This window comes from Festucalex cinctus, chromosome 18 (assembly GCF_051991245.1).
Source record: "Festucalex cinctus isolate MCC-2025b chromosome 18, RoL_Fcin_1.0, whole genome shotgun sequence".
NCBI lineage: Eukaryota > Metazoa > Chordata > Actinopteri > Syngnathiformes > Syngnathidae > Festucalex > Festucalex cinctus.
In genome coordinates, this window is record NC_135428.1 from 16,061,007 (window position 1) to 16,074,341 (window position 13,335).

General features: G+C 39.2%; 1 protein-coding gene across 1 annotated transcript in view; it reads left to right on the forward strand.

The window, feature by feature from the left end:
- Window positions 1-13,335, forward strand: part of fstl4 (follistatin-like 4) — a 123,924-nt gene that overhangs the window by 24,505 nt on the left and 86,084 nt on the right. The window contains exon 3 of the mRNA XM_077505302.1: window positions 10,180-10,307. Coding sequence (XP_077361428.1) covers window positions 10,191-10,307 — 117 coding nt within the window. The 5' untranslated portion in view covers window positions 10,180-10,190. The remainder of the gene's footprint in view (window positions 1-10,179; window positions 10,308-13,335) is intronic.

Sequence of the window (13,335 nt, forward strand, 5' to 3'; positions counted from 1 at the left end):
CAGATGATGTAACTGGGACAGTTAATTAATTCCAGCTAAATTCTTTATTTTAACTCATTCGCTCCCAGCCATTTTCGCAGAAGCAATCCCGTTCGCTCCCGGCGGTCTTAATGGATTTGGACTGATTTTGCAAGACCCGCCGAATATTGTCTTCTATTGCTATAAAAATATGGAACCTATCAAAAGAAAGATTAAAGTCTCTTCTTTCATCAGGAAAAAAAAAAGTACATTTCCATCCGTTTCCGTTTTGCAGAAATTAGCATTAGAATATAGCTAAGTGGAATCAATTTTCACAAATCTATTTAGAATTGTGAGTAATTTAGCTTTTTTTTTAACATGGCCCTGGTTGATCTCCTTTGCTCTGCTGCCACCTGCTGGCCGTTTGTGTAATAACTACCATTTCTGCAACCGTTCTTTGCATTTGAGAGGCTGCATCAAAAAGTATGTATGCTCTAGCATAAAAAAAACAAAACAAAAAAACGTATAAATACATCTATGGGACACTTAAAACATAAAAAAACATATTCATACGTTTTTGGGAACAAATGAGTTATAACAATAGTGAACTTGGCTGGCGCATTATTTGTTGTTGTTGACCTTCGGGGGTCACAAATCCTTCAGCCATTAAAGTGATACTTGACTCGAGCAATTTTCAGCAGTGAAAAGTTAATATTTTGTCCAGAATGAATTTGACAACTTTGTTATTTTTCATGTCCAATTAATACCAATAAATAATAAATTAACCACCAATCATGGCTCACCTGTTTTCTGGGTTTGGTCAGCAAACTGAGCCACGATTGGTCATTAGCTACTTCCTCAGCACAGGTGATGTCATCATCAGTCGACAGCAACGAGAAGAATTAGTTTTTAAAAGGTACTACTTGTACATGAAAAATACCACATTAATTATAGAAAAAATATGAACTTTTTGCTGAAAATGGCTCAATGAGTGAAGTATCCCTTTCACTACGCCCAACTAGTGATCATGAAATGAATCCAAACGGTTGTAATTTGGGACTACTCCTGCCACATCTCCCTGTCCTTTATTTTCCGCTCAGAATTCTTCCTTAAAAGTTGCTGACAGGACTTTTGTTGCTCACTTTTTGTGAAATTTAAAACCCTATCTGTTAGAACTTAAAAAGTCAAAAGTATCGTGGCTCCACTCCCCGCCCGGTGATGCATCCCAGTGTGCGTGTTGATTTTGATGGCGGGCGACGGCGCAGCAGCTCGTGCAGCAACCCGAGATGATGGCAGGCCAAGTTTTCTCCTTGTCCAACTCATCTTTTATTTACGCAGCCAGCTCCAAATGCGCTTGAGGATGACGCCAGCCGAGATGCGACACAGTCCTCGTTCAAACCCGGACAGCCAAGCCAGAAAAAAATAAAATAAATGCTTGCTTTATACATTTGAAGGGTTTTCATATCAGCGATGATGCATCATCATCATCATCATGTTTCCCAGTCTAATGTGGAGCAAACAACAAACGCTATCCCCTCGGGTGGACCAAAGCCTTCATGCTTCCTGACTTTGATTTGTCTGGCTTTGCAAAAAAAAATTTAAAAAATCGGAAAATATCCCAGAATATAACGAGCCGTACTACACATTTCAAAACAATAACACACGCAGAGAAAATTACAGATGGTGAGTCACGCCGCTTAGCCACACATCCTGATGATCCTGGCATGAGATCATATTGACATTTAAAGAGATACACACACACACACACACACACACACACACATGAAAAATCTGTCCTGCCATTGGTTCAGAGCATTCAAGGGCCAATAGGATATCTTAGATCGGCATGCAGTGAACATGTCACATACCAGTGAATGTCATGCACAAGCAAGACACAAGATGCTGCATCCAAAATCTTATACTAGCGTTGGAATTAATGGTATTGGCATGTTACTTGTGAGTACTCACCAATACCGATACCAATGTTTTAATGCAGTATCGGCACCTCTGCCGATACCAGTATCGGTATCGGAACAACACTAATATGCGATACAAGGCTCACGATAACGATGATCCCACGATATGATGATACCGCCATTATCGATATATTCTTCAAGTCATAAATCCACGATAATCTATGATAAAATGACCCAAGACAAACTATTCTGTGTGTGAAATAGGGGTGGGAACCTCTGGGTATCTCACGATACGATACGATATGCGATACAAGGCTTACAATAATGATGATCTCGCGATATGACAATATTGCTATTATAGATATATTGGTCAAGTCATGAATCTTTTCGTTTCTATTTGTACCATCGCTGAAACACATTAAAACTGGTGTCTTCTTCACACTGAGTATTTTAGTATATATTAAAAAAAAAAAAAAAATACAAATGTCTTCTGAACAGAGACAACTTTGTCAACAAATTTGTGTCTTTCTTAAATACTATAGTCATGCAACATATTAGTCAGTTATAGGGGTGTTAAAAAAATCGATTCGGCGATATATCGCGATACTACATCGCGCGATTCTCAAATCGATTCAATAAAAAAAAAAATCGATTTTTTTTTTAATTTTTTAATTTTTTATTTTTTTTAAGAGCTCAGAATTGTTCATTCGGTAGTCTTACCGATTCAACGTCTTATCATCATTGCCTTTTTTTTTTTTTGTGTGTGTGTGAATCGATTTTTAAACTTCCATTTTTAATGGAAAAATATTCAACAAAACGTCTGACTTCGGGTTAGGATTCGCACCTTGAGCATGGAAGAATGTTATATGAACGGAACATTAAGCCTTAATATTTTATTTTAATGCTGTTCAAACATGAAACAGATTACAACCTCTATAAGACTGAAATTTCAGAAAAATAAATAATACATTTTCATATAAATCTTACACTCTACAAGCTTACTGATTAGTATTTTCTAAATTTGAATGAAAAAAAATCGCAACAATCGACTTATAAATTCGTATCGGGATTAATCGGTATCGAATCGAATCGTGACCTGTGAATCGTGATACGAATCGAATCGTCAGGTACTAGGCAATTCACACCCCTAGTCAGTTACATAGTCAATTGCATCATTTTCCTCAGAAAGTTTGTGCTTCAAAAAGTCAAAACCTAAAATATGTTTTAAAATGTTAAAATTTGAGATATAATCCGCATTTTTCATCGAAATGTATGCAAAACTGAGTCAGTTCCTGGTCAGATAAATGTATTCCACAAGTCAAAACTAAGCTGATGAGTCGTCTTCGCCTGAAGACTTGCGTCCATTTCTCCGACACTTTTATGAGGCGCTCCCCCGAGTGGCCCGCCAAGTAATTGCTCAATAAGTCATCAACAATGGAGCCATTAGAGTGGCTGTATATCAACTACAAATATTGCGATACTTGCGTAGGCGTATCAATAACCTATCGAGAGACAAAATGTCCCGATTTATTGCGATATCGATATATCGTCACACTTCCTAGTGTGAAACACATGAAAGCCAAGCAGTTGTCTAACTTTCACTTAATTTCTCAGTGGATAATAATAAGTCTTAAGAACCCATGCCCAGAATTCAACAGGATGTCAGCCATTTTGGATTGAAAAAGAGGCATTAGAAAAATATATATTAACCCCCGACACCAGTTTAACTGATCAATATGAAATTGGAGAGACAGGTCTATCATATTAGGATTCACAAAAATAAAAAAAAATAAAAAATAAAAATAAAAAAAATAGTCTCATTGACATATGGCCGGAAATGAACAAGAAGATGACAATTTTGGTATGAACCAAAGTTATTCACTCAGTAACTTCTCTTGAGAAATTTGAAAAAAATAAAAATAAATAAAAAAATAAAAAATAGCCTCCAACACCAGTTTAACCGATCAATATAATTGATCATAACAGGATGCATGAAAAAGTCTCAAGGACACATGCCTGAAAATAAACAGGAAATCGGCCAATTTTGTTTGAAGCAAAGATTTTTTTTTAGTTCAACTTATTCCTTTAAAAAAAAAGAGTGAAATGAAAAGGGACACAAAGAAGTAAATTTATGTTATCTGCCCTTAATCAACAACAACAAAAAATAATCAAAGTAAACGACAGCTAGCGGTCAAGACGCTTTCAATATAACAATTCTATGTAATAATTAAGCAGCATGTCCTTGTGCTATATGTTTTTTTCCCAGTAATTTAGCTTTTGTCAAGTTTTTAAAGATACAGATAGACTGAGATGATTTTGTTTAAAAGTCCAGATTGTTCCATAAACTGACACCTTGAGTTGAAATACATCGTTCTTTTTGTTTTGTTCTATATTTTGTTTTGGAGAAAATATCTGTTCCTCTTAATTTATACTCACGTACCCTTTTTAAAAAAATAAAAATTATTTGTAGATTAACTGGTAAACTTTCATGATGGGCTTTAAACATAATTTTGAGACGGTTACACTCCATCAATTCATTAAATTTTAAAGTTCTTTGTTGTATCAATAATGGATTAGTGTGGTGTCTGTATCCGCAGCCGCAAATGACACGAATTGCACGTTCCAATTTGGTGTCAATTCCAGCCCTTTGACAAAGAAATATTTGTTAATAGTCCACAAATGTGTATCGCATTTTTTTTTAGATAGGTTTGATTTTTTTTTTTTCCCCTGCAGCTTGTTACGCTCCTTTAAGTCAGATTTACAGCATTAAAAACAATAACACAAACTGAGAAAATCACAGATGGTGAGTCATGTTATTTAGCTAGCCACAGAGATGAGCCTGCTGTGAGATATTGAAATTGAAAGCGACAGTAATGCCCAGACAGGCCTGCCCCTAACACTTGCTTTGAATAATAATAATGATTGTGAGCGGACCACAGGGATGCTGGTTTCTTTTTTTTTTTTTTTTTTTTCCCACCCACCCGCTTCTCCTCTGTTTTCCCTGTAGCCACTTGAAATTCCGCTCACTAATATCTTGAACTTCCGCAAATGACCTTTGCTGACTCGGCCCGCTCCAGCGGCTCGGGGCAAACAGGCGGGTGACCGCGAGTACGGAAAAACCACGGAGGAGACGTTCACGGAAAGGTTGCCTCCCAAATATTGGATCCATGGAGTCAAATGTCATTTTGTAAAAAAATGATGGATATTTTGTGTGTTTAAGATTAGACCAGAATAAGCCTTGATTTCTTTCGCATTGGGAAGTTACATTACTGTAGAAGTACAAGAACAGCAGCAAGACGAGTTATTTAGCAGTACTGTGTTGATGAAAAATGTACATAAGAATTATGTAAGAAGTAGACAATGATACATGAATACACAATACAGAAACAAAATCCTATAAATGCTAATGTGAGAGTACACAGTAAACTTTGTCGAGTACATTTTACTCTAAAAAGAGTCTGTTTGGTCCCACTCTAAAATTTAAATTTACACTTGGAAGTAAAATATTCAGAGTAAATTTTATTCAAAATATTTTTTCTGCGCATAATGGACTTGGCCTATTTTCTGACACAATCCTAGTATTGTTTTTTTTTTAAACTCAGAACTTCAAAAAAAAAAACAGAAATTAGAAGGAAATTTTGTTCGTACATTTTATTAATTTATTTAGAAAAAAAAAAGTTACAGCAAGTGTTGAGGAACTAACTGATGACTTCAGCTTGGGAAGTGGCCACTCTACCACCTGAGCTATGCCACTCCTACTGTTTGCTATTATCCAAAAGGAGACCAAAAACATTCTCTCGTACACACAATACTTTGAGTTAAATTTACTCTCAATATTTTACTCTCGCCTTCCTGGGTGGAGTTTGCATGTTCTTAGCTCCCGCAGTCTTTATCCTTCCTAGGGGATTCCTGGATTTAGCCCTCGCGATGGTGTTCCCATGACCGAGTCCCCCCTAAGGAACGCCAACGTGCCCGACTTGAATTTCGACTAAGAACAGTCAAGCGGGAGTTGACGAGGTGTGGGGAAAAAATGGTGCAACATGGGAGCGTTTTGTTTTGTTGTTGTTGTTTTTGCTCCGGAGAAGAGATGGACTGTCTTTTTTTTCTGTAAAACACCTTAAGCTACATCCGCCATGGTGGCGGCGTGGGTCAGGCGATAATGAATTCTCAGGCAGCTGATAAGAGAATGCAGCCTTGCTAAGCTAAACATGAACCGCGTCCTTTTGCATGTTGCGTGGGCAGCGGAGCATGAGTCAAATGAATATGTTAGCTTTGTGTCACTTTTTTCCCCTCATTTTCAATGACTTGGTGTTGCTTGATTTTTATTTTCTCTTTTTGTGTGCAGTGTGTACTTCCTGAGGTCCTGGCCTCAACATGCCCAAGAACGTACCAATTTCTGAAAGCGTCTCCTGGTGGAAATGCATTTTTAGATATTGCGATCTAGACTTTACTCTGTAGCAATCCCTGGGCCGTCCCCCTAATGGTAGATTGAACAGTCAACATGAAATTCAGCAGCCCGGAAGTCAGCCATTTTGATTTGAAGCAGCAAATATAAGCCAGACGCTCCCCATGGAAAGTAAAAAAAAAAAAAAAAAAAAAAAAAAACCTCACCTAAACACGTCGAGCGTGAAGCCCTGAGCGCCTTAATAAGTGGAAAGGTGCAATACAAATGAAAGACCAATCCAGAATTGGGTGGGCGTGTCTGTTATAACAGGAAGTGGGAAAAAGTCTTAAGTCTAGTTGAAGCAGTCATGGGCAAATTCCTACAGGAATTCACTGCTCAGAAGCAGAATGTAAATATTTGTACCAATTGGTTTGTAAATTCCCACAGACAACAGAAAATGACAAATTGCAGTGTTAAATATGATTAATAAAGTTTCTCTCCCCTTTGGGTTTATTTGCTGAAACGTACAAAAAAACAGTAGCTTCTCTGTGCCAAATTTTATCTAAAAGGAAGGCAAATATTAGATATTGACCAGGTAGAAGGGGGGAAAAAAATCCTGATCTCTAAAATCTCTTCCAGCAGGCACTGTCAGCGCTTAAAAGTGACACGCCGTCAACTTTCTGCCCGTCCTCTAGGGGCCGGCGCAGAACGCCGGCGCTTCCATTACGGCGAGTGACAGTTCATAACCTTATCTTTCTGCCCGGGAAAAAAAAAGCTCCAGTGCTCATGTGCGGCGTGGGGAAGATAAGCAGGAGTATAGAACATGCGATCCCAAGGCTGACGCTGACCTGTCACTTCTTTTGCTTTTTTTTTTTTTTTTTTTTTTTTTTCCCCCAAAAGCTCAAGACGAATCCAGGGGGCTGATATGAGATGAGTGCATGACTGTAACATCCGAGTCAAAGTGTTAAACTCCATCCTCCTCTGTGTCTCTATTTCCTGTCATGAATGCTAACAGACGTAGCTTTCAGATGCACAAGGCTAGGTTAAGAGGTTACATGTACTTCTTTGTTACAACAGTACTCATTCATTATTTTTAATTTTATATACAATGCAAGACATAGTGGATATGATTTATTATTATAACCACAGTAGTAGCCAGCTAGCAATTGAGAGCAACAGAATAAATATCATCTTCGCTGGCTATGTCAGGTTTATACAGCCACTTGTTGCTAGACAGAACATATTTGCCAATTGAAAGCAAAAAGGCTTCTGGAATGTATTTATATTGATGATAGACATTTCTTCCAAATGTCATGTTGCTAAGTGAAACTGCCTACAGAGTCTGTTGGACAAATGTATTTTTGAAAAGCCCCTGGAACTGCTAAAACGAACCTAAAATGTCCGCTCTGAACCAAATTCGGCACAGTTCCTGTAATGTTTTTGCAGATGGCTTCTTGAGACTTTTTTTGTGGGTTTTCTCATGATAGACATGTCTACCAAATGTCAAGTTGATTAGTGTAACGGGGGCTCCCAAATGACATCATAGTTTCTTTAGCATTAGTGTGAATTTTGCGGCCGAACAAGACCACACCTGCAGTGAGCAATGTGCTGGTCGAATGTGTGCATGCGTGTCCTTCTGTGCACTCCCTGAAAGGCCTTCGCAGGGTAGCCAATAAATATTTTACATTGACCTAAAAAAAATAAAAAAATATAAAAATCAGCACGAAGGCTGAAAGAAGCCGATACATCTTCAAGGCATGTCCGATATATTCCTACATGATTTCGTCCATTTTTTAAAAACCAAACTCCCTGGCGAAAGTAAACAAGCCAAAAAAGAATAAAATCAATATTTTTGAAGTTTTGATGTCCATGTGCTGGGCTATTAAGACTTCTTCATTGACTCTCTGCTTTCTAATAAATTCTAAAGTGGGCGTATATGAGCGCATTCGTGCGTGGATGTGTGCGCCGCGCACATTAGCAAGACGACAGTGACTGGCAGATCTCATTTGCCACTTAATTTTCAAGAGCAAGCGCCCGTCAGCCCGCCGGCGATTACGGCTGGCGAACAACATCAGCGGCAGTTCCTGGAAAGAGTGAGACGTTCACTTCCTGTTTACCCTCTTGGAAGTCTTTTGATTAGCACTCATTTCGCAATTTGTATGATTTAGTGCAGTTTAGCTTGCTTTGTGAAAGGCGGGGCCAAATTGATGATTGATCAAAACCTGCTTAAAATGGCTGACTGTGTGTTTTGGGTTGGGGTTTCTTGACACTTCTTTGTTGGTCTATGGATGATAGACCTGCCTATCAAATGTCATTTTGCCAAGTGAAACTGGCTCTAGGGGCTCAAAAAAAAAAATAATCTCTTACGACGAGATTATCTTTGAAGGACCACTGAAAATAGTTCGAGTGAGGCTAAAATATCAGCTTCAAATCAAAATGGCAGTCTTCTTGTATGTTTTTTTTTAGTAATGGCTTCTAGAAACGTTTTTTGTGGGTCTACCTGTGATAGATCCATCCATCCATCCATTGTCTTGACCGCTTATTCCTCACAAGGGTCACGGGGGCTGCTGGCGCCTATCTCAGCTGGCTCTGGGCAGTAGGCAGGGGACACCCTGGACTGGTTGCCAACCAATCGCAGGGCACACAGAGACGAACAACCATCCACACTCACACACACACCTAGGGACAATTCGGAGCGCCCAATTAACCTGCCATGCATGTCTTTGGAATGTGGGAGGAGACCGGAGTACCCGGAGAAGACCCACGCGGACACGGGGAGAACATGCAAACTCCACCCAGGAAGGTCCGAGCCTGGACTCGAACCGGAGACCTCAGAACTGGGAAGCCGACGTGCTAACCACTCGACTACCGTGCCGCCCCCCTGTGATAGATATGACTAACAAATTTTATTTGGTTAAAGTGAAACTGACTTGATAGACTTGATGAATTTTGAAAAAATATTCAGGTTTTTCTGGCAAGTCATGAAAGTCTACCATCCGGCTTGGCCACATTTTTTTTTTCTGTCTAGTAGTAACTGTGGATCAAAATTAGTTGCAACTTGAAAAAAATCTTAATTGCATGTATGTCTTTGATTGACATTAATAAAGTGTGCCTAAATCAGCGAGTTCAATCCAAAATGGCAAATTTCCTGTGTCTTTTCAGGCATGGCTTGAAACGATTTAGTGTTTGTTGGTATGTAGACATACCTACCAAATTTCATGTTGCTAATTTAGAAAAAAATATGAATGGCATACTTTCATCAAATTTCTTCAGATTCCGTCATGTTTCATTGTAATTCCATACACCAGCAGCCCACTTAAAAGAGATACAATGCTGCCATCTGGTGGCCATAGTTAGTGGCTGTTTTTGATTCCACAACACACTGACCAGGCAGTGCTGCACTTAGATGTTGCATTTCCCATTGATATATAAAACAACAACAACAACAACAAAAACATGGTTGACATTATTCAACGTTCATGGCGGCATTCATTGTGATTTGACTAATCGTTAAACGTTTTTGGCGGTCAAACGGTTAATTATCTTCAATAGATGCACTACGGAACTCCCCGTCGACCGCATGTTGTGGACGTTAGCAAATTAGCATGCCACAAGATAATCTGCATGATTAATCAAATCATTACATTTACATACTTATTAAAATGATTTAGAATGACAAATTCTATCAGTTGTGCAGTATTGATGGTTGCTTAATATCTTGTGGCAAAATGGAATGCAGTACTTGGCTGCCACCAGCAGAGGTGCTGTTGAGTTACTAAAGTACATCCACGCTAAATCCCTAGTACACCATTTTCATGGTACAATGAATTGGTTATTCTCAATTTCATGTGTTTTATTTTGGTACATAAGTTATTAAATCACATGCAGAAATCAAAAGTTTTCTTATGTTGGTTCTCACAGGGAAGCCGCCGATGGGCAGCCTCGCTGTTTGGGTTGCGGTTCTGGCCGCCTTGTCGGGTTGCGGCTGGGCCGGAGGGCACAGGAGAGGCGACGTGGATGCGGCGAGCATCCCGCAGACGTCATCCACGGTAAATAAGTCTTTATCATTATGCTCCGTGTTTAACCTCGCTTTCAGCTTATTAGTGGTCACGTACAGATGTGGAGTTTTTGCTTCTTTTAATGCATCAAGTTTTTGAATTGCCTTTGTCTCTGCTAGCAACGGATGTTCACTAAATATCTTCCTTGTCTTTTGTGCTATCATATAAAAAAAAAAAAAAAAAATGATAAGTGGGTTGGACTGAGAATGCGACGCAGCAGAACTGCAATGGAGCCTTCCCTCACTACCGTGATTATCTTTAACACGGAATTTACGACAGGTCGTTTTATAAACTTGCTATAACTCTCGTGCTAACCCATAAAACTGAATGTGAGGTATGAGAATGGACTCGCTTTTCTCCTAAGGAAACGCTCAATTTTTTTTATTTTTAATTTTTTTTATTTCTGACGTTGTGCGATGTTTGTCATATGCGTTCGCCGCAAAGCAAAGCGGCGTTTTACGAGCGTGAAATGCGCCGGGCACGCTTTAATCAAAGTGCTTCGACCTCTGTAGCACCTTGATTATGCTTAATAACGTCAGATTTTACACCACGTTTATCTGCTGGAAGGTTTTATGGGAATTGAAAGAGTCCGTGTTAAAGCACTTGATGGTCTTTTCTGGTTTTCATGGCATGTGGTCTAATAAATATATTAATCAGTGGAGCTGCAGAGCTTTTTTTGTCTGTTTTCTGCCCATATGTTGACGGACTACTTTCTTGTTCACGGAGAATGAAGTCAAGATGATTGACTGTTCCATTTTTATTTCTAAGGAAGCTGAACAGTTCTATCTGGGCCAAAAAAATGACTGCAAATTCCTCAAGCTTGTGAAAAATTGCACCCCACCGTGTTTTTGATACATCCGTTTGTTAGCAGACCACTTTCTGGTTTATGGAGAGTAACCACAAAATTTTTGTGTCTCAGGGGCAGAAAACGGTTCCACACTTCACGAAAAACGACCATAAGATCACAAAACATAAAATTTTGTTTTATGGCTGTAGTGTTAATTTCGTCAACAAAAACTAAACAAAAATACTTTCGTCAACATGGATTTTTCGCCGGACTAAAGCTAGACTATATGATTTTCTAAAATCTTGTCACTACTAATCTGTCACGTCTGTGACACCGTCGTGTGACACACAGCACAAACACACGGGACTGACAGGAGGTGCATTCATCGTGAAAGGTTAAAAAAAAAAAGGTAAATTATAGATATAATTTAACATTAATCCAACGGCCATAATGTTCCAACAATACTGTTAATCCAACCGCTAACTAATGCTAACTTGCTAGCTCATATCTTGAACATAGAAGCCACTGTAATTGTGTGTGAAGTTGTTTTTCATCAAAAAGATGAGAACATTTTATGTAAAATAGTTTTACATCCGAAAAGGTTAATTCTAATCTGCTGGGAAAAAAAAATACAGGGGTAAAATGGTTGTTCTGACTAAAACTAAAATGTTGACAGTTTTTGTTGACTAAAACTAGATGAATGAAATTACATTTCCTTGGACTAAAATGCTAGATTTATAGTCGATTAAAAATAGACTAAATAAAAATGAGATGAGCTTGACTAACTGCGGTAAAAACTAACAAGCATGACCCAAATTGGACAAACTGAGACTAAATTTAAAAATAACAGACAAAATTAACACTACATGGCTGCGCAGAGACCACCATATTTTGGGCCATTTGTTAATGCCCTACTATTTTTGTTCATAGATGGTAACATACAATCTTATGAGTTCAAAATCTGGTTTTGAGCTTTTGCATGAGCCAACTAAAAGTAAACAAAAAAGCTAAAATCTTGCGTTTATGGTAATCCAACATTTTGGATATGTTTCCATTGCAATAATTCAATTGAAAAGACCGTCCAGAACCCTCGTCCTCACGCCTCGCACGTTTATTCTGAGTTAACTCGTCGAGCGCGGCTTGATGAGCTCTCACCTGCAGCGAAATTGAGGCCAGCCGAGCGTTGCCCTTTCGGATGATTGCCGTGTTAAAATGGTGTGGCGGTGTCGGGTGGGGAAACGGGGGGGAGGGCAGTGTCCGTCAGAGCGGCCGGGTCTAGATGCGACGGTTCTCCTTTTTCAGAAGCTCCGACCTCCTCCTCTCTGCTCATTTCGCGTCCTGGGTTTTAATTTTCACGTGGTGCACTCCAGGTGCACTTTTGCCGTGCTTGTGAATGTGACCTGCAATCTATTTAAACACTCGGCTTACCTACAATTTGACCGGGAGAAGCGAAAGTAGCGCTCTCAACACGGATGATACAAATCTCAAGACCTTTCGAAAGAGTTGCACTGCAACTGCATGCCCATATTTGGAAATGCTGACGTTGACGGAGAATTTGCTTATTTGGAAAAAAAAATATTTGCACGGCCAGAACTCGGATAATTTAATCATGCCCTTACTTGTAAATAAGTCCACCAAAATGGCAGTAAATCACTCTGCCTCTCTACTTGGATCCAAATAATACCATCAGTAGTCCGCGTCATCTTGGGAATCGGAATTAGCCCAATGTCGCAATGAAAAAGTTATAGTTGGAATTAAACCTCGATTCTGACTAGCTTCAAAGTAACTAAATTGGAGTTAGCCAATTTTTGTTCTCAGTGGCTCATATGTTAAATGAATTCATTAGCATATTTCACAACAACTACTTTTTCAACCAGATCTGTGCTCCATCTCAAAATGATTGGTAAATGCTATTGGACAGCTTCTGAAAACTCCAAAAGGGAAGAAGCCGTTTTTTTTTTGTTTTTTTTTTGTGGTTATTCTCTTGCGCAGCGCATTGATCTGTTGATGCTCGTGGAGATATTTGCACTCAACGCCGCGTCTCCTTTGGATCCATTTCACTCAGCTCATTAGGAAACCCGTCGACGAATTAGATAAGAGCGGGGTCCCGACGTTTGAAGTAAACGCCACCGGGGGGGGGGGGGGGGGGGGGGTGGGGGGGCGGCGACGGGATGGAGATAGATTAGCTCGCTGAAAATAAATACTTCATGATTGATTTATTCTCTTTTGGCA